Here is an 18573-nt window from a genome sequence, read left to right as displayed (position 1 = left end):
TCCTTGAAATCAGTCCCTCCACCCCCACCCCCCGCCAAGTTCCTGGCCCACTTGACTAGAGCATCAGAGCAAAGCATGCCTTTCTAGGATCTTCAGTGATAGAAAGTTTAAGCATGGACCAAGATGTTCTCTGGAACTTGGTACTCTGGGGCTAGATCCCGATAGGTCTCTAAGGACTAGGTTGGCCTCAGCCCTTCAAGAAGCCAAAGACAGAAGTGGCCCTCAAAACTCATACAACATGTTCATCACCCTATTAGGGTAATGTATGTGTGCCCTCCAAGTGGAGCACACCATCTGAGATGGCTGGGAAGCATTATATTCTTGTGGGCATTGAAACTGAAATTTCTAAATTCTTTTCCTCAAAATTCCTGTAGGTCAGTATTATCCCTCCTTTTACAGGAGGCAACTGAGACTCAGGGCTCAACTAAGAGATTTCAGAGGATAAACTGGAACGTAGTAAGCCTTAGGCGCTTCCCACTTGACACTTTCAGAGATGGGATAATTTTGGTTTTAAAAAGACCTTGAAACTGAGTTTGGCTACAGCCATGCCTCTTTCACAAGCACAGGGGTGGACTGTCTGGCTGAGGTTAACTCTGATAGACCCACACACCTGGAAAGTAGCCAAAAGGCAGAGAGGAGGACATGGGGTAGACATGAAGAGTTTCCTTAGCGAAAAGATTTGTGACTCTGAAAAATCCTCCAGAGACCGCATCTGGGAATATTTAAACTAAGAAACGTGCTTTTTAGTCTGAGAAGGATGATGAGAGAATGAGTGAAGTGATAGGGGCTCCAGGATGGGCTAGGTGAATCCATGATGTCTAGTTGTTGAGGGTTTCTTTCCTTTCTAGATTTTGGGAGAGCACAGGGACACTGGAAAACTTTCAGTCAGTATCTCGTTTCGTTTTGAGTGGCTGGTCCAAATGTGATGTCCTTCAGCACCTAGTGACCGAGGGGAAGGCTGCTTCATGGGTTCTGAGAACATGCAAGTGTCTGGGACTCAATGACAGGTGTCCCTCAGATCTGGGGGAATTCATGGGGAAAGATCACACTCCTCTGTCTTTGGGCCTCACCCGACGAACTCATTTTTTTTCCCAACTCTTCCATTCTTGGGGAAGTACTTGACACAAGTCCTTGTTCACACGTTCAAGAGTCCAATTTTATTGAAGAAAATACTTGCAGTAAACTTACGGCCTTTCTCATCGGTAACTTTGCACATGATTCCTCCGATATTGGGGACAGAATACAGATCATTTTTCGTACTTTATAGAGAATAGGCGTGGATTACTGTGCGGTTCTCCTGATCCCGTGGCTGGTGGATGGCTGAGCTTTCAGTAGGAGCGAGCTACTTCCTATCACCCCACCTTCCTCTTGCTTCCAGTAGACAATGCATCTAAGCATCGAACTCAAAATCAAGTCATATGCATGATGGCTGCCTTTTTGTTTTCTTTTTAAAAAAGCCCACCCCAGATATTTCCTGAGTGGTTTTTAATGAACTGAATGGCACCTACCATCTCCCCCCCACCCCCCGCCCTTATTTACGTTTTACAGGTAATCTTTTTTTTTTTTTTAACTTCTCAACCCTTCTCATTCTCAATTCTGTCATTAGAGCAATATGGTTTACAAAGTGCTTTCGTTTCTGTTACCTTAGTTCTCCACAGCTAGCCCTGTGGGGTGGGTATTACTGATACCCACATCACAAGTGAGCAAGCACACTGAGGCTGCTGGAGGCTAAGAAGCCTTACCACATGCTAAGGTCATACAGCCGGTAAGTGGAGAGCTCAGTTCCTTTTTCCACTTTGATCACAGCTGCATCGTTTCCTCTCATTGATGAGCTTTTGCCTCATCTTTGCCTCTCCTGCTTGTCCTGAGATGTCTGACGTCTTCTCTCACCCCTAGTGCCACCCGACGGCTCCTCTACCGCTTTGCTTCTTAGCCAGTGCTCCTAATGTGCTTTGAGAGTCTATCTCGTTTTGGTTTTCTCTTTCTAGTTGGTTTCCACGTCACTCTTTCTCCCTTAGCGTAATTCAGCTCCTTCTTGGGAGACTTGATCAGGACTACAGAACTAAGGGTAGTGTGACCCCCCCAACCTGCTTCAAATCCTCCCCGCTCCCCATATTCCTAGAGGACCCAGACCAAATGTGCATTGCTCTGGAAACTTCATCTGGCATGCTGTTCCTATAAAGGGCTTAGAAATGTTCTCAAGGGCTATTATCACTTTAGGAACCCCATCTGTTATCTTGGTGCTGGATATTTTCCATGACCAATCCTCAATAACACAATTCACTAAAGACCAGGCCAGGCTTAGGTCTTATTTTCCTTTTCCTACTGCTTAACAGCCAAGAACTTGACCCTGCTCAAATCAGTTGGCACTGTATACACCCTGTCCTACTGACCTTTACTGCTAGCTCAGTCTTATATCACAGCCCTGACTCCTGTGTGGACGTACTGTGACAGACACTGCCTGTACCTACTCCCACCTTTATTTTGTTTGTTTAAAAGCATTTTCCCTTATTTTCTCCATCCCCCAACATCCACACTCCCAGATTTCTGATACTCTTGAGTTTCTGGTTTCTCCTTCGACGCCCGACTAGATGTTAGTAGGAAAGGAATTTTTCAAAGCAGGAACATGCTGGATACATGTGTATAGCAACGAATGGTTAAGACAAGAGACAGTAGCTCCCTCCTCTTCCTAGGAAACTACTAGATCAAAAAGGAAAGTATACCCAACTCAGAATCTGTGAACCTGACATCAATCGGAGGGGAAAGGCTGTGTAACTGGCATCTTTGTAGGAAGAAGCAAAAGCTAGACACATTTCAGAATAGATCTTGGTTCTCCTTTCCCAAATTAACAAAGAAATAGAAAAGTACAGTAAAATGAAGCCTTCCTCACCCCTCCTTTTGTAAATGAAAGATCCCTAAGCCAGTGAATTCACCTAGTCACTGTGAGTGTATCTGAGTAGTACTGTGTTCATCCTCCAATCATCCATCCATTCTGCATTTCAGCACCCACTCTGCCTGGAGCACCAATCTAGAGCCTCAGTGTGCCCCGTGGTCTTAGGTCTGAAAAATACCATCATCCAAACTTGTCCTAATCTCTGAAACTCCACCATAGCAGAGAACTCATGTTGAGTTATCTTACTTGAGTCTAGTAGGACCCAGTAGAGAAGGACGTGCAGCAAGTCTGAGTCGTAGTAATCAAACTCAATCCCGATCACAGGCCAGATAAGCCTCAACGCTGGTAATACGTCTCCCTTACAGACCCCGAGTCACCCTCAGGCAAGAGCTGCATCTGATGTCAGCGTGTGTGATGGGGAGGGAGGCCACGGAAGCACCGTGCTTGTAGGTTTGGGAAACACCATCAGATACCATTAGTAAACTCCTGAGGTCTTTCAACTGATGGATCTCCTTGCCACATTGTCACCTTCATAGTGCTTTTTCTTCATTTTCCACAGCCAATCTTTTTCTGAACTCTAGCAATGTCGTTCCCGACCACCCAAGCTCTCGACAACCTAATGGCAGTATGTAGTGTTTTTCAGGAAATACCCTGTTCGTGTCAATAAAGCGTCTCTACACACAGCTTGCTCTGGTTTTGCTCTACAATGTGCGTCTGCCACGAATACTATGGCCTCCACCTCCCCCTCCAGCCTGCATCAATTCCTGACCTCACCATCAGTGGACATTTTCCCAGGCAATGAAAAATGCATTTAACAGTCTGAATTAAACACCATAAATGTGTGATCTGGCTGTTCTTTCCCTCTTCTCCTGCCCCCCTCCCCCTCCCCCCCCCCCCCCCCCCCAAATAAAAGAGTCAATAGTCCTCTCCTGCCTGACACCAAGAAAGTTTCCCACCAGGTGGCAAGGGGCTAACTCCCTTACCGGTCTAGGTTAAGGAAATAGAGCAAAGCTGTCTCTCAATGTCCACCTTCCTGGAAATGCCAAGGCACAAAAGGGAAAAGTTACATAAGAAATTGTTGTTGGGACTCAGTCTACCATATGCTCCTATCATAATAGTACTGGCTAATAATGGAATAAAATTATCTCAGTATGGTACCAGGCACTATACTAAGAAACACACACACACACACACACACACACACACACACACACACACACACTTTTATATTATCTCTAAACAACTGAGGCTTGGAATAATGGCTGGGGACCAAGGTCACACAGCTGATAAACAGTGATGCTAAAATCTCTACTCAGGTATGATTCCAAAACTCATCCATTCACCTTTATCAGGCTGCCTCCCTCCCCAGGAAAGGGCGTCCTAGATGTTGGGCGGATGGCTGTCCATATGTGTATGAGCATGCCTACACACACACGTCTTTGGGCCTTGCCCTCATCACATCTGGGAGAACCAAAAACATTTGGGACAATGAGTGCTGATGAGTCCAGCAATAAACACACACACCATTTATTATTTGTAGTTCAATACTTTTTTCTTTTAATTCATACTGTACTTCCATGGCTCTAGCTACTTTACATTAAGATTTGGCTGGGAAGCCGTGTATGGTTTCTAGGTAATAGCAGTTAAGTTTTCAGACCTTGCGCACAGCGCCAGGCAAAGTACAGTTACAGATCCAAATACAGATGGCCAGACAACTCGACTGCAATCAACCTGTGTTCTTTCCCATATATGGCCCAGTGCAGGTGTTGGGGGCTGCTCCCTCTGCCTCACCCCACTCCACCCCTTGTCAGGATTATCCAGGGGCCGCTATGGCCTCTGACCCATCCTCCCCACCTTGAAGTCTAGGCTGAGTGGGGGGAAAAGCACCATGGGTTTGGGAAGATGATCTGGTCCATGCAGAGAGTGGTCTGGCCCTAGAGTGCAGGATAGGGAAATGTGGGGAGCCACACACTACCGTTGGCAAATATGGTTGCTTTTGTTACGCGATCTCAGCACGTGGCATCCAAGCCCAGGGCCAACTCCCCAGACAGCCAGCTGTCTTGCCTGGAGCAGAGGCCGCCATTTTGCTTCTGCAGCGTCTCACTGTGTCGAGAGAAGCAAGGGGGCCAAGGGGCAGAGATGACAATATTCTTTATGCTTTCACATGTCGGGTAGATCGTCTGGCATCAGCTCCTCTTGGCAGGCAAGGTGCTTCTCGCCAGCAGCCAAGGCTCCAATCCAGGCTCCCAGGCCTGCTGAGGACCTCAAGTCACAACAGAAAACAATGCCCAAGACCCCTGAGCTGTCGTACAGAACACCAAGACAGGGAGCTGGCTGGGCCCATCGCAGCCATGGCTGGAGCAGGAGTGAGGTAACAAGGCTGGGCAGAGAGGTGGGGAGGGAGCTCTCTACACCTTGTGCAAATCCCTGCTCCACATCAGGGAAGCAGGGGCGTTAAAAAGACGGCCTTCCAGAAAATCGCTCCACTCGGACCCAAAACGCATCTTCTGGAAGAAAACATAGAGGTGGAGGGAGTGGGGATAGCCTGCTGGAGGCTAGGGGACGAGGGTCAAGGATGTCAAGTGGTGGATGGGATGATTGTCCCACAGCCTAGAGACAAAGGGTGGGGGAGGAGAGAGTTAGGAAGCCAGGTTCTCAAGTTTCTGACTGGAGTGGGGAGGTGGGGTCCGGGGGTGTGGGGAGGGAGACCACAGCCCTGCCACCTGGGGGTCCTAGAGAGGAAGGGCTGGCTTTGGCTGCCCTGCAGAGCTAAAGCAACAGCACAGTATGGCACAGAAAGCATCCTTCTGGGACCACAAATAGTCTAGAAAGAGTCTTCCCCTAGTCCTTTCTGCAAGATTTCACCCTAGAAATGCTGTCCACAAATGATTTAGACATGGTTCGAGCATGGATCAGGGAGAGGGACACAGAGGGAAGCCATTTCTAGCAAAGCATTCCTCTTTGAGGTTTCTTGATCCCCCTCCCCCTTCCTAAAATCCCAGATTCTTAGGGTCAGTGCTCTAAAGCAACCCAAGGATTTTAGCCAAAGGTTCACAATTAATCTAAAACCCAACAAGGTTTGGATTGAGCCAAAAGAGAAGTGCTAGGGCCAGGAATGGCTTCTCTCCAGTGTTTCTTCTAGCAAGGAGGAGGAAGGATGGACAGATGAAAGGCTTTATAGCCTAGAGACGAAAGATGAGCTCAATCCAAGATGGTGCCATTCTTGCCATTATCCTCCTCCCAACTTAGAGAAAGTCCCTTCCCAAACAAAGACTAAGCCCACAAAGGAAGAACCACCCTCCTAGGTTAATACTGGGAAGTACGACAAACTTTATCTCCCCTTCCCTACCTCACTAGGCCTCCCTAGTCCTGCCAGCCCATAAAGAAGAAAGTTAACTACCCTGGATTTCTTGGGAACCCTGATGCTGTCCTACTACCCCTCTAAACACCAGGGAAGCTCTAGCTCAGACGCTTGTTCTCTTCTGGCAGAGCACCTTCCACGTTTGAGAAAGCCCTGCCTTGCCAGTCTCTGACCCAGCCTCCAAGACAATGCTCAGCTAGAACCTATCTTCGAGACAGTCTAGCCTACCCCCCTTCCTATTACAAACGAGGATACTGATGTTCAGAAAGGGGAAGGGACTTGTCTAAGAGCAGAGCCAGGCCTCGGGCCCAGGTCTCCTGACTCAGCCCAGTGCCCTTACAGACAGCTTTAGGTTGCCGGTCTTGTTGCCCCTGTGCCAGGGAGGTGGACGGGGGACGGACGAGTTGTAGACACGAGTGGATTCTCCAAGGCCAATCTTAATCCCTTCAAGTACACTGCAGTTGGAAGTATAGACCCAGTAGTTGTTTGCCACCTGGTTAGAAACTTTGCAAAATCTTTGAGCGCAAGCTCTCAATTGTTACAACAGGAATCCTCACATAAAGACTCCTATGTGACCAGAGTTCTTACATGAACAAAAACAAAGCACTGGCTGGAAGAAGTAACAGAAAGGGTGGTAGTTTGGATGCTCCCAGGTAGACAGCTACAATCAAAGCTGCTGGATTTGAGTTGCAATGTTATGTATCAGTTTCACTCCCAGACTTATCTGCAAGGGCAAGATGAATCCCTTTTCTTCGACAGGCTATTGAATAAGGGGGGGGGGGGGAGCTTTTGTTTGGGAGTCAACAGAGGTGCTGAGCTTTCTCCTGGTTTGAAGGTTTAAAACGTTATTATATCAGAGAGGGCCCACCAGAGAGATCATGATTCCTAGGAAAGAGGCAGGTGGAGGGACGTTCCCTGTGTGTAGACCCTGTCTCCCGGGCTCACACCCCCAGCAATCATGATGATTCCTTGGACATACTAAATGCGTCCCTCCCTGTTACCTACTCCTCCCTGGAATGGCCGAAGAGGTAAAGCAAAAGCTGAGCAACTCTGCGTAGCCAGGCCCACTTGTATTGCTTTACTGCCGGCAGAGAACCCTTTGTAAGTCACCCCAAAGGTCCCACCATGGGACCTTCAACAATTGAATGGATTTAGATAAATAATTGTACATGGATTAAGTTAGAGAATTTATCATTTTTGCTTTCAAAGGTTTCTGACACTAATTTTGGCTTCTGGCCACTGCACCAGGAAAATTTCTAGCAGTCTGCACTATTCCTCCTTTGGCCCAGGGCCCACGAGCCCTGACCCTCACCAGGGTGTCTCCCATTCAGAGCCCCGGACAAGAATGAGTGGTGACCCACTGACCCGTGGGCCTATGCACCCTTCCCAAGGATTATGTTCAACTCCATCCCTCACATCTCCTTTTCTAGAGGAGGGATATCAATTCTAGCTGATTCTGTGGAGCCTTCTCAGCCTACTCCCCTGGGGCATGTATTCCTGCTCTTAGGGCAATAATAAGGCCATATTCTCAGACTAAAAAGTCAAAAACTTGTCTTTGATTATAAAAGTGGGATGTTCCGGCCGTTCCAAGAGAAGAACACAACTTGCCCTTCTTTTGGGCCACATCAGTGAGAAGCCCTGCGTTTCTTCTGTCCCTCGCATCAAGAGGCCCACTAGAATAACGAGCAATCTAAAAGAACTTTCCTTGCCAAACTGGTACGATCCTTTCCTGACTGAGCACTGTGAGCTCTGCCTGGGGCTGGCAGGATCCCTCTGGTCATTATATGTTAGAATAGCAGTTAGTGAATAAAAAATGGTAATCGTGGCTACAAGGGCCCGACGAGGTCAGATAGAGGTCAGATAAGTGCACGAATCCTAGTGAACCAACTCCAAAATGGATCTGGATGACTCCCTTTCTCCTCCTTAGTGCTCTCCTACCTCCCTGGGGCCAGAGACCAGAGAAGGCTTTGCCCCCTTTACCAGAATTCTCCTAAGTCTTAGAAACAGGATTTGGAATGGCCTCCAAAGGGCAGAGACTCAATCAGGCCTTTTCCTTCACAAATGCACGCATGTTTCCCAAATGTATTCCTTCCAAAAGCCTAGGTCTCCTTCCTTGTGCAGAAGGTCTCCAGTGTCTCCCTTGACTAAAGTTGGCTCTTCTCTTAGAGTAAACGATGCTGGCAGCCAAGTGAGCACTCACCAAGTTGCTCACTACTTACACAGCGTTCCGTGTGAACCCACAATATGTACAATGTGAGGGCACTCGCTCTCCCAAACCCCGGACGTCCCTAGGGCACCCTGGATCGTCCCAGAAATCAAATGGACAGCTCAAAATGAAGGAATTAGAGCCACAGGCCCGCCTTGCTTATAACCACTTAAAAAGGGGTTTAACAAGATCAAAAATGCTCCATCCTGGCTAATAAACAATGTGTGCTCTTAGGGCACAGAGAAAAAATAGGGCTTTAGGCACTAAAAAGTGACACTTCACCCAGATCCAGCCTGGGAGAAGACCAGAGAGAAGGGGGGTGGGAAGGTCAGAAATTCCCAGCCCTTATTGGGTCCACACCCTACACGGGTTAGGGGAAGGTGCAGGGGTGATGGAGGAGAACACCGTTAGGTACACAAGTCCCCAGGGGAGCCTTCAGCTACAAAGCCCAATCACGCAGGCACAGCCTTCCCAGCCCTCCAACCCCCCAACTGGGTTGGGGGCGTGGCGTCCACAGAAAGGGGCGTGGCCACAGGTGGCAGACTTTTGATTGGGCTCCGGCCCTGGATGCTTCCTGTTCACAAGAGAGCACCTGGGGAAGCGCGGGGAGGGGGCGGGGGGGGGGGGGGGGGGGAGATTCTCTTTTATTTTGGAGACAAATCAAAAGAGGATTGGGGAATGAAGCACCTTAAGCAATGCCCCCTTGAGACTTCGAGACCCCAGGGTCTTCACAGGCATAACTTTGGCTCAACAACATTTCCCTTCTCAGAGCCAAGGACGGCCAGTGAGGGAAAGGGTTGGGGGTGGGGGAAGGGATGGGGAGGAGGAGGATCAGGGGAGGTCGGTGCTGAGAGGTGGTCCCTGCCCTCCTCGGCCCCTCGGCCCGGCCAGCACAGGAGGCCGTCCGGCTCCTTCTCCCTGGTACATAGGCATTATCTCTTTTTAAAATCTGTATATAATATATATATATTTATATTCTGTATATATATATATATTTATATATATATATTTATATGGTCTATGTACACGTATTGCACAGGCCTCTTGCAGCCACCCCTGCTCCTGCCTGGTCAGTGATAGCGGTTCCTCTTCTCTTCACTTCCTGATGTGTAGTCGCGGGACCTGATGCCGTTCTGAAGATTGATGAGAGAGTCCTTCATCTGGAAGACAGGGAACCCCACCCAGCTACGGGTTTGCACCCCCAGTGGGCTTCTTTGTCCAGCAGCACCCACCACGCCCACCTAGGGCAAGTCCCCTATCATGCCAGCAAGTTCAAGGGAGCCGGGCTCCTAGGACAAGGTAGGACATCGTCTCAGGCAGAAAGGGGACAGCCAGTCTAGCACTGGGAACCCCTAGGGTGAGGTTCACTGTGTCTCAGTGATTTGTAGTCCTTCTGTTGCTGAATGAAGAATTCTCTCAGGGTTAGGGCATGTGGGTGGCTCAGTCAGTTAAGCATCCTACTAGTTGGTTTCAGCTCAGGTCATGATCTCATGGTTTGTGGGTTCAAGCCCTTTCCGTACTGACAGTGTGGAGCCTGCTTGGGATTCTCTCTCTCCCTCTCTGCCCCTCCCCTGCTCACTTTGTCGCTCTCTCTCAAAAAATAAAAAAAAAAAAAGAATTCGCTCAAGGTGCCTGGGTGGCTCAGTGGTTTAAGTATCCGACTTTGGCTCAGGTCGTGATCTCACAGTTCGTGAGTTCGAGCCCTGTGGGCTCTTGTGCTGACGGCTTGGAGCCTGCAGCCTGCTTCAGATTCTGGGTCTCCTTCTCTCTCTATTCTTCATGCTCTGTCTCTCTCTCTCCTCTCTCAAAAATAAACATTAAAAAATTTTTAAAAAAAAATTCCCTCAAAGCATTCAATTGCTATAAGGAACCACACTAGGCGGTCTTCTACTCATTGGATTTGGTTTCCCCATTGACCCTAACACTCGGTATTTCTACCTTTGTACGTTTTGCCACGTTGTTCCCCCCGCCTAGGACTCGTCTCTCTTGCCCATTGCAGTCTCACCCATTGTGGACCCAGCACAAATCCAAACTTTCTCTGGCGCATAATCCTCTTTCTTATTCCTGGCCACCTGGAAAGCACTCACTAGGACTCTGCAGTGGACTCCTCTGTAATCGCTTTGTTTCGTGTGCGTCTGGACAGCATATACACCCCGCATGTCAAGCAGAGAATGGACGGCTGAGTAGGCTTCTAGTTGTACCCATATCACGGAATTAACCTTGACTGAATTTCTTCCTCTTAACCTCCTTTAAGAAACAGGCACACTAATATGGTTAGGTCAGCGGCAGAACCCAACTGGCTTGTCCTACCACGACACATTTCAATACGGCCCCTGAATAAGCCGCTCTATGACAACACAATGCAATTAACATTTCGTGGCACACGGTCATGGATTTTCAGATCCTCTGATCTCTGCCTAATCTACAGCTTTCTTCTCTCCGGGTCTTCTGTACCCCCCCCTCTGCTCCTCGGGGATAGGGGGTTTGTTATTAATTCTTTTAGAAGCTACTCTTAAAGGGAATGAAACAAAACACCTATCCTGTTTTCCTCACCCCCGTCTTTCCTTCTCCCGGGCATATCTTTAATTCTATCAACCCTTCTTGATAGGACAGGTCTTTTGAAACGCCTGCTATGCTGTTTACCCTTAAAAAAAAAAAAAAAAAAAAAATCCATGGCTTTAAAGCTAAACATGATATCCTGAAACACCTTCAACCGGATCCTGACAGCTGCATTAAAACTCTCTCTCCTTAATTTAGAGCAAAGACCACACCATGAAGGGGAAATAAGATTTACTATTAAGGAGTGTCTCCCATGGACCATCAAATCCCGACAGCAATTTCATGAAGTTACAATTATAATCATTTTATAAATGAAGAAACTGTAAGTCAGTAACGTTATGTCCCTTGCTCAAGGTCTAGTTGGTGGCAAGGTCGGGATTCCACCTCAAGTCTGGCTGGTCACCAAACATAAGGAACGCCTTAGGAACAGAAATTTTAATGGGAACAAGACAAAGCCTCAGTCTCTTATCTTCTTAACTGTCTTTAGAGCAAAGGTAGCTTCTTGCTGTCTTGGCAACTACATGGCAGTTTTGTATAAGATGTTAACTTCTTCTGGGGGAAGTCAGACGCTCCCGCCCTTGATACAACTAAACTTATTATTGGTTTTGCCCCAGGATTTTCTGAAACAGATGCATCTAGTTTTTGGAAGGAATACAGGCACCTGTACTAGAAGATGTTATGGAAAGATGACTTAGTTCACCAACCATTTTCCCAGACTAGCAGCGCAGCCTCGGGGGAAGAATGACGTATTAGGGGTTGTGTGTTGGCTATGTGGTGTTCAGGGCGGGGGAGGGGGGATGGCATACATCAAAAGGGACTAGAAAATTAGGCCCTCTGGGAAGACAAATCTTTGTGAAATAGAGGTTCTCTCTTCAAATGCCTGTCAGATGGCTGTGAGTTGCCAAAAAAGAAAAAAGATTGGTCCTTCCGTGCAACCTACAACTTTCCCGCAAACTTCATTGTTATTATTTGGGGGAGTGCACCTGTGTTTCCAACAGCCCATCCCAGGATGGCTTTAAAATCAGAACATCGGATGGCCCAGGGTAAGAATGAAATGGGAGAGTGAGGTCCGGTGGGTGGGGATGGGGATGGTGATCTTTCCCAGAGCGCAGGGAAGGAGCTCCATCTCTGGAAGACGGGGGCAAGGAGAGAAGGTGGGGACATCTCACCTGGTCAAGAAGCATCACTGAGGATTTGATGATCTCCCTCCATTTTTGGAGCTCAGTATCGTGGTACTTTTGTTGGGACTCCAAGAGCTGGGCCCATTCTGTCTGAGACTGGGGTAACCTGTGGGGTAGAAGAAGGGGTACCCTGGCAGCTGGAGTTATGCTCAGTGGACTCTCCTGTGCTCCCAGACCCCTAGAGGACAGAGAGTCACATCAGACTGCTTTGTCCTCTGCTCAATGCCCCCCGGTTCCCCTGTGCCCCCGATCTGAAGCAGACTAAAGCTACGCGGACAGTTTTCATAGCTTGCCAACGGATGCATCCCCAAGGGTTACCCACTGGCCAAGGGCAGCAGGGCAGTCCCAAGGAGACTGGGCGGCAGGAACTGGGGCACGGTACCAGGTGGGGTGAACGTGGTGGCAAAGGGAAGAGGCAAGGATTACCTTTCTTGGAGCCTCAGACCCTGCCAGGCAGTGAGGGTCTGGGTGGTGTATTCCAACATCCAGAGTTTATAGAAGAGCATCATGTTAAGGATGACCAGCAGCACCAGACTAGGGAAGAGACGAGGGGGGAGGGGGAAGCAACGGCCATGAGACGTCATCGAGAATGCATGCTCCCTCTAAAAGCCAGGGATGTCCCCCACCCCAGAGGCAGCTGCTGTCCTTAACCACTGGTCACCTGAAGCATTGCAGTGAGTGAGGTGGAAGGATGCAGCAAGGGAGAGGAAGGGGGGTGAAGAGAGAGAGAGAGAGAGAGAGAGAGAGATAGAGAGAGACTCTCATCTGGAGGGGCCGGGACACAGCAGGAGAGCCATGGGGAGGTATGTGGGTGAAGGCATTGGGAAAGAGAGACACGCAAGAGCCACCCAGAGTCTGGGTGCCTGGGGGAAGAGGTAAGATGGAGAGGAAAAGAGATGAAGGGTAAAGGAAGCGATCAGAGAGCCAGTACCTGAAACAGATCCTAATGGGAGCAAGGAGGAAAAACGGGGAGGAGGCAGAGGTTAGAACAGACCAGTGCAGGGGGAGAGTGGGGAGAGCTGCACTGTAACCAAGCCAGAGAGCAACTGAGAGGCTGGGGGAAGGAAACACCGGAAGCAAGCATCCATGGATGAGGAGACCCAGCAAGCAAGGAGCCAGAGAGAGCAGCTGCAAACAGATCTTCGGTGACAAATCGAGGCAAGTCCTCCCACCCACCCAACTTGAGGCACAACAGAAGGTCAAACTGTGGAGCATCTGCCTGATCCACGTCACAGGTGTTAGCGGGATGCCTTAAAAAGGGCAGTCTCCTCCTGGTACCTGCCCAGTCCCAGCTGGGGTCACGAGGCTCCCCGGTCTGGGCCGGAACTGGTCAGAGACAGGGAGGTGGTAAGGAGGATCCGGGGGGACAGAGAGCCACCGAGAGAATGGGGACATTCTCTCCTTCCCTCGGTGTCATTGGCTGCCATCAAGATCATCTTAGGACACAAGTCACGGAATAGAGGGATGAAGACCTGGGTAGCAAGGGGACCGAGAGACGCACGGAACTGGGAACGATCCCGGCTTGCCGCTTCAAGGTTCTTAACTTCTGATGAAGTTCCCTAGCTTCTCCGAACCCCCTTCCTCAACAGGGACGGTGCCTACCGTGCTAGAGCTGTGACACGCATGGGTCGAAGTGGACATAAAGCACCCAGCACCCAGGAAGCCCTCGACGAAGGGCGGTTTTATCGTTAGAGGAGGTACAGGCCCGGATCAGGATACACACAGGAAAAGGGAAGATGGCACCCCGGGAAGACAGAGTGAAAGACGGAAAAGGACCAACAAAGAAAGTCCGACACTATGCCTTTGACCTTTCGAAGTGTGTGTGTGTGTGTGCATGTGAGTGAGAGAGAGAGAGAGACAGAGAGAGAGATTGAGAGAGAGAGAGAGAGAGAGATACTGTGCTGTTCTCTGCATGCAAGGTAGTATTCCTGGAGCTGGCAGCTGCAAATGCCTGACCCTACCGGGCCGTGTTCTCAGGGCTCTGTGAGTTCTCCAGAAGAATCTCTAAATACTGCGTTGACTTTCAGTGGATACTGTCTTTAATCGTATCAGCACACGCCAGAGGAGATCGGAATGCCCGCCTCTTCGGCATGTGCCGCACACAATCTCAGCTCCTGCATTTGGGTCTGTGTTTATTATAATCCTGCCTGTGCTCAGTGAAGGTCCAGGGACACCCCTGCATGCTGAGGGAGGGTCCTGCGGTGGTCTAAACAGAGAAAAGAGGAGGGAGAGCCGAGCTGCCTCGAGGCAGGCGGACGGCGGTGCGGGCCTGCCAGACGCAGGGCGGTCTGTGCCACACAGGTCCATTCCACACGCACACGGTCAGCAGATCCCTCGCCTGAGCTCCCTGGTGTTGAAAGGCGAGGTCTGATTATCCCAAACTAATAAAGCCCCAAAGTTAGTTAATGCCATGCTATACCACTGACTCAGGAGAGCAGGCCTACTTAAATAAGTACTTAATTAAGAGCAGGCCTGCTTAAATAAGTCAACATGCAGAAAAAGCTCAGGGAACTTACCTGAGGTTAAAGTTTTCTATCTCCCAAACCCAACCAGGAGAGACTTTACAGAACAGTACGAATCACATCAGATGGATGCTGCTAAATGCGAATTTTACTGGTCTTACAGCTGTCTTTGCATTTGACTTTTTCTAGGATTTATTTATTTATTTTGAGAGAGAGAGAGAGACAGAGAGAGAACATGAACAAGCAGGGAGGGACAGAGACAGATGGAGAGAGAATCCCAAGCAGGTTCCGCATTGTCAGTGCAGAGCCTGACATGGGGCTCGAACTCATAAACCATGAGACCATGTCCTGAGCCGAAACCAACAGACGGCTGCGTAACTGATCTGAGCCACCCGGACACATCCCTGCATTTGATTTTGTGAAAATAACTTGGCTTCTGAGGCCACTCACAGAAGAATTTTCCATCTACTTTTGTTACATACTCAGTTAAGGTTAGCAGAGAGCCTGCCTCACGTTCCTCACAGGGGCCTTGTCTGCAGCCCTGCTCTTTCTCGCCCCCACCCACCCCGCTGTCCTCGGAGGATGGTCTCATCCGCACCCACGGCTTTCATGCTACTGTTGACTAAACCAGCATCCGCGACCCATGCTTCTCTGCCTCGCTCCAGGTCCGCATCAGCAAGTACCTGTCACCTCCACCTGGATATAACCTTTGGCAGCTCAAGACACACGCGGAATGGAGCAGCTTCTCTGACAACCCTGTGCCCGTTCTGTTAATGACAACCATCTACGGGTGCTCGCTGCGGTCATTCCTCTTCTTCGGCTACCCAACGTGGCTAACGGGTCTTCCCCCTGCAGGACCTGTCAGCCCCAATCGCTCGCCTGCCGGACAGTCACGCTCGCCTACGTCACTGCCACTTACTCTGACTGGCCTGCCCGCCTCCAGCCCTTCCTTCTCTAGGCTTCCGCGCATGGCTGTCACAGTGACTTTTTTAACTAATGCAAAAGTGGGGCATCTGGGTGGCTCAGTCGGTTAGCGTCTGACTCTCGATTTTAGCTCAGGTCATGATCTCACGGTTGTGGGACTGATCCCCACGTCGGGCTCTACGCTGACAGTGCGGTGGCTGCTTGGGATTCTCTCTCTTGCTCTCTCTGCCCCTCCCCTGCTTGTTCTCTCTCTTTCTCTAAAATAAATAAATAAACATTTTGGGGGGGAAAAAAAAAGGCAAAACAAACCATGTCACCCCAGGGCCTCCTTCAGTGCTCCCTCATGGCTGGGCTGTGCCCCTGCTTCTGCCTCTCTGAAAACACTTTAGTGGGGGTTGAAGGAGGGAGGAGGGGGTGTCACAAAAGGAAGATCTGGAGGCAGGCTAGTGCCTGGTGCACGACTGTCAGGGCCTGCGTCTAGGCAGCCCCCACGCCCCTCACCAGCTGTGCCCCCATAAGCTCACGGCACAGCCCAACCCCCAGGAAAGGCGGGGGTAGAGGCACCAGGTGAACAGAGCGCGAGCGGTCAGCACTCGGCTGTCTCAGGCACCCCCAGCTCACAGGGATGCAGGGGCGTCCGGGGCGGGCTGCGGGCTTACTAAGCTGCAGACAGCTGTGCTCTCCCCACCCTACACCCGCATTCTTTCCATGCCCTCTCTCCCTGCCCGGCATCCTTCTGTGAATGGCACTGAGCCTACCGTTTTATAACATTATGGCACTATTATAAATTATTTACATGAATATAAGCATATGCCTTTCTGGACTGTAGTCATTGATTTTGTCTGGCTCTCCCGCCAAAGTGGGGGCCCAGGAGTGCATGGTCCTTGCACCTGGCACACAGCAGAGCCACAGAACATCCCTCCCAAATGAACGAATGGGCTCCGAAGATGCTGTGTAGCATCTCTATGTTAGCATTTTCCCAACGGTGTGGTAATTCTGAATTTGCTGCCTGTCCTATCCCCTTGAAACTGAGTTCCTAAGGGCATGGATGCAGAGAATCCCCTTCTCAATCCCGAAGGCCTAGCTTACAGCAAATGCTAAATAAAACAGAGAAAAAGAAGCAAAGAGGCAAGGAATGACGGACAGAGCGACTGATCTGAAGGAAGAAGCCTAGAGGACAAAGAAGAAGCAGGGCTGTGGTGTGGAGGTGCTCATACGCCTGAGGGGCCAGCAGGCAGGGAGGGCAGGTTGGGGAAGAGCCTGGAATCCCTTACACACAGCTGATAACCAGCAGCAGCTTGGACACACTCTGCAGGTGGAAGCCGTTAGGGGTGTCCTCGGGGACATGCCGTGTCTGCGTGGAACCTGTGGGGGAGAGTAAAGACGCTGTCACCATTGTGGCGCTCAAGTCCGCTGGCTGCTCTGACGGCGGTCACGCACAGAGCCTCAGGGGATGAAGGACAACCGTCCGTGGCGCTGTCATGATGACAGGATAGATACACTCGGCCTCCACAAAAGTACAAGGGAAACTCCTCGAGGGCAAGGTCTGGGGTGGGCCCAGCAACGTGGACATTAAAGTCACCAAACGCACGGGAAACTCAACAGCCTTATGTAACTGGGACACGCAGGGGCGGGACAAAGTGCCCACAGCTTAGCCATGGCTCAGGCAACAGCCCGCGGCGAGGACTAGAGACCGCTCTCCGCCCTCGCTTTATTTATAACCCGCTACGAGATGCTGAGCAAGTCTCAATGCTGGAGACTCAGTTTATTCAAACGCCGTGCTGGTCAGAAATCCTACGTATAAAACACCTAAGGCGGGGTGCTCTGGTTGAGACTGAGGGGAGGGACGTGGAAGGCTGGCTCTTTCCTCCTCTCCTGTCCCCATCCTGAGGAACGCCTACGGCTGTGCGAAGCATAGCCTAAAAACTGCCGGATTAGCCGTCTCTAAGGCTTCTTATGGCTGCATGTCGCCATGACTGAGAAGACATGAGGCTGTGCACGCTGGATGCAAGGGGGAGACAGGTCAAGGGAGTCCACTGTCCGGTAGGGCAGGTCCTCAGTGGGCCTGTGGGGGCCAGGGGAGGGGGGCTGCCTTGGGCTCTCTGACATTCAGGTTATGAGGTCATCTCTGGCGTCTGCACTGGGGCTTGTCCCTGGTGCATTTGCCCCAGGTTTGGAAGTTGCACATTTGAGTCTATCCACAGGGACACGGAGTTCAGGTCACGTCTATTCAGCAGGGGGTACCCCACATGTGGGTTCAGCAGGGACTGAGGACATTAAAGGGCAAAGGGAAACAGGTAGAGGATCCGGAGGCTGAAATTTAAGGAGTCGTGTGCAAATCATACACAATCTATACCCGAGGATGCAAAATGAGCGTGTGCACGCATACGCCTCGGCCTGGGCACACGGCTCTGGGTCAAAGCCCTGAGCCACGCCCCCACTCCCACCTGGCACGCACCTGCCACGTGTTTGATCCTGTGGCCCACATCTTCATCAGTGGGTGTGGTGACGGGGCTCATCACCTCTTCCAGGTGAGGCACCCGCAGGTGAGCATGGGGGCGCTTCCTCCTCCGTACCGTTGGGGGCTTGCTGGCCTTCTCTTTGGGAGACTGTCTGTGCATCTCAGCCAGGTAGGTGCTCTCCGTTTTGGTCAGCTCGCTCTCTGTCACAGACGAAAGGCCATCTGCCTATACCTCCAGCTCGACACACTGGCCTCCAGAAACAGCTGTCTGCTCCTAGCTGAGACAGCCATCTTCCCGTACTGTACTCTGGGACACTGAATGCGAGGGCGGGGGTCCCTCGGGGATGGCCACGGGCCTCAGGAAGCTGGGATTCAGCCCCACCCCAACCCCTCTTCAGGGTTGCTCAACATTTTGTAGACCTAGGTCCCCAGGATCTGCACCCTCATGCACACAGCTTGGGGCATACCCCATTTCCTAATGGAAGCATTCACAGGCCTTTATTTCCTCTCCATAACTGAATTACCA

At 50.5% G+C, this 18573-nt stretch overlaps 1 protein-coding gene across 4 annotated transcripts in view; it reads right to left on the bottom strand.

Annotated features, from left to right (window-relative positions):
* Window positions 1-4425: 4425 nt before the first annotated feature.
* The window catches only part of GRAMD1B (GRAM domain containing 1B), a 241420-nt gene continuing 227272 nt past the window's right edge, over window positions 4426-18573 (bottom strand). For 3 of the 4 annotated variants that reach the window (XM_042904721.1, XM_042904718.1, XM_042904720.1), the window contains 5 exons: window positions 18045-18248; window positions 16861-16951; window positions 12627-12734; window positions 12189-12306; window positions 9082-9620 (listed from right to left, as the gene is read on the bottom strand). In XM_042904721.1, the coding sequence (XP_042760655.1) occupies window positions 9531-9620; window positions 12189-12306; window positions 12627-12734; window positions 16861-16951; window positions 18045-18248 (611 nt within the window). In that variant the 3' untranslated portion in view covers window positions 9082-9530. Of the gene's footprint in view, window positions 5504-9081; window positions 9621-12188; window positions 12307-12626; window positions 12735-16860; window positions 16952-18044; window positions 18249-18573 lie in introns of those variants that run through there. The other variant, XM_042904719.1, reaches the window with a different exon arrangement.

The sequence above is a fragment of the Panthera leo genome, chromosome D1 (genome assembly GCF_018350215.1).
Source record: "Panthera leo isolate Ple1 chromosome D1, P.leo_Ple1_pat1.1, whole genome shotgun sequence".
Classification (NCBI taxonomy): domain Eukaryota; kingdom Metazoa; phylum Chordata; class Mammalia; order Carnivora; family Felidae; genus Panthera; species Panthera leo.
Note: the sequence above shows the minus strand (reverse complement) of the source record. Positions and strands in the feature narration are given on the sequence as shown.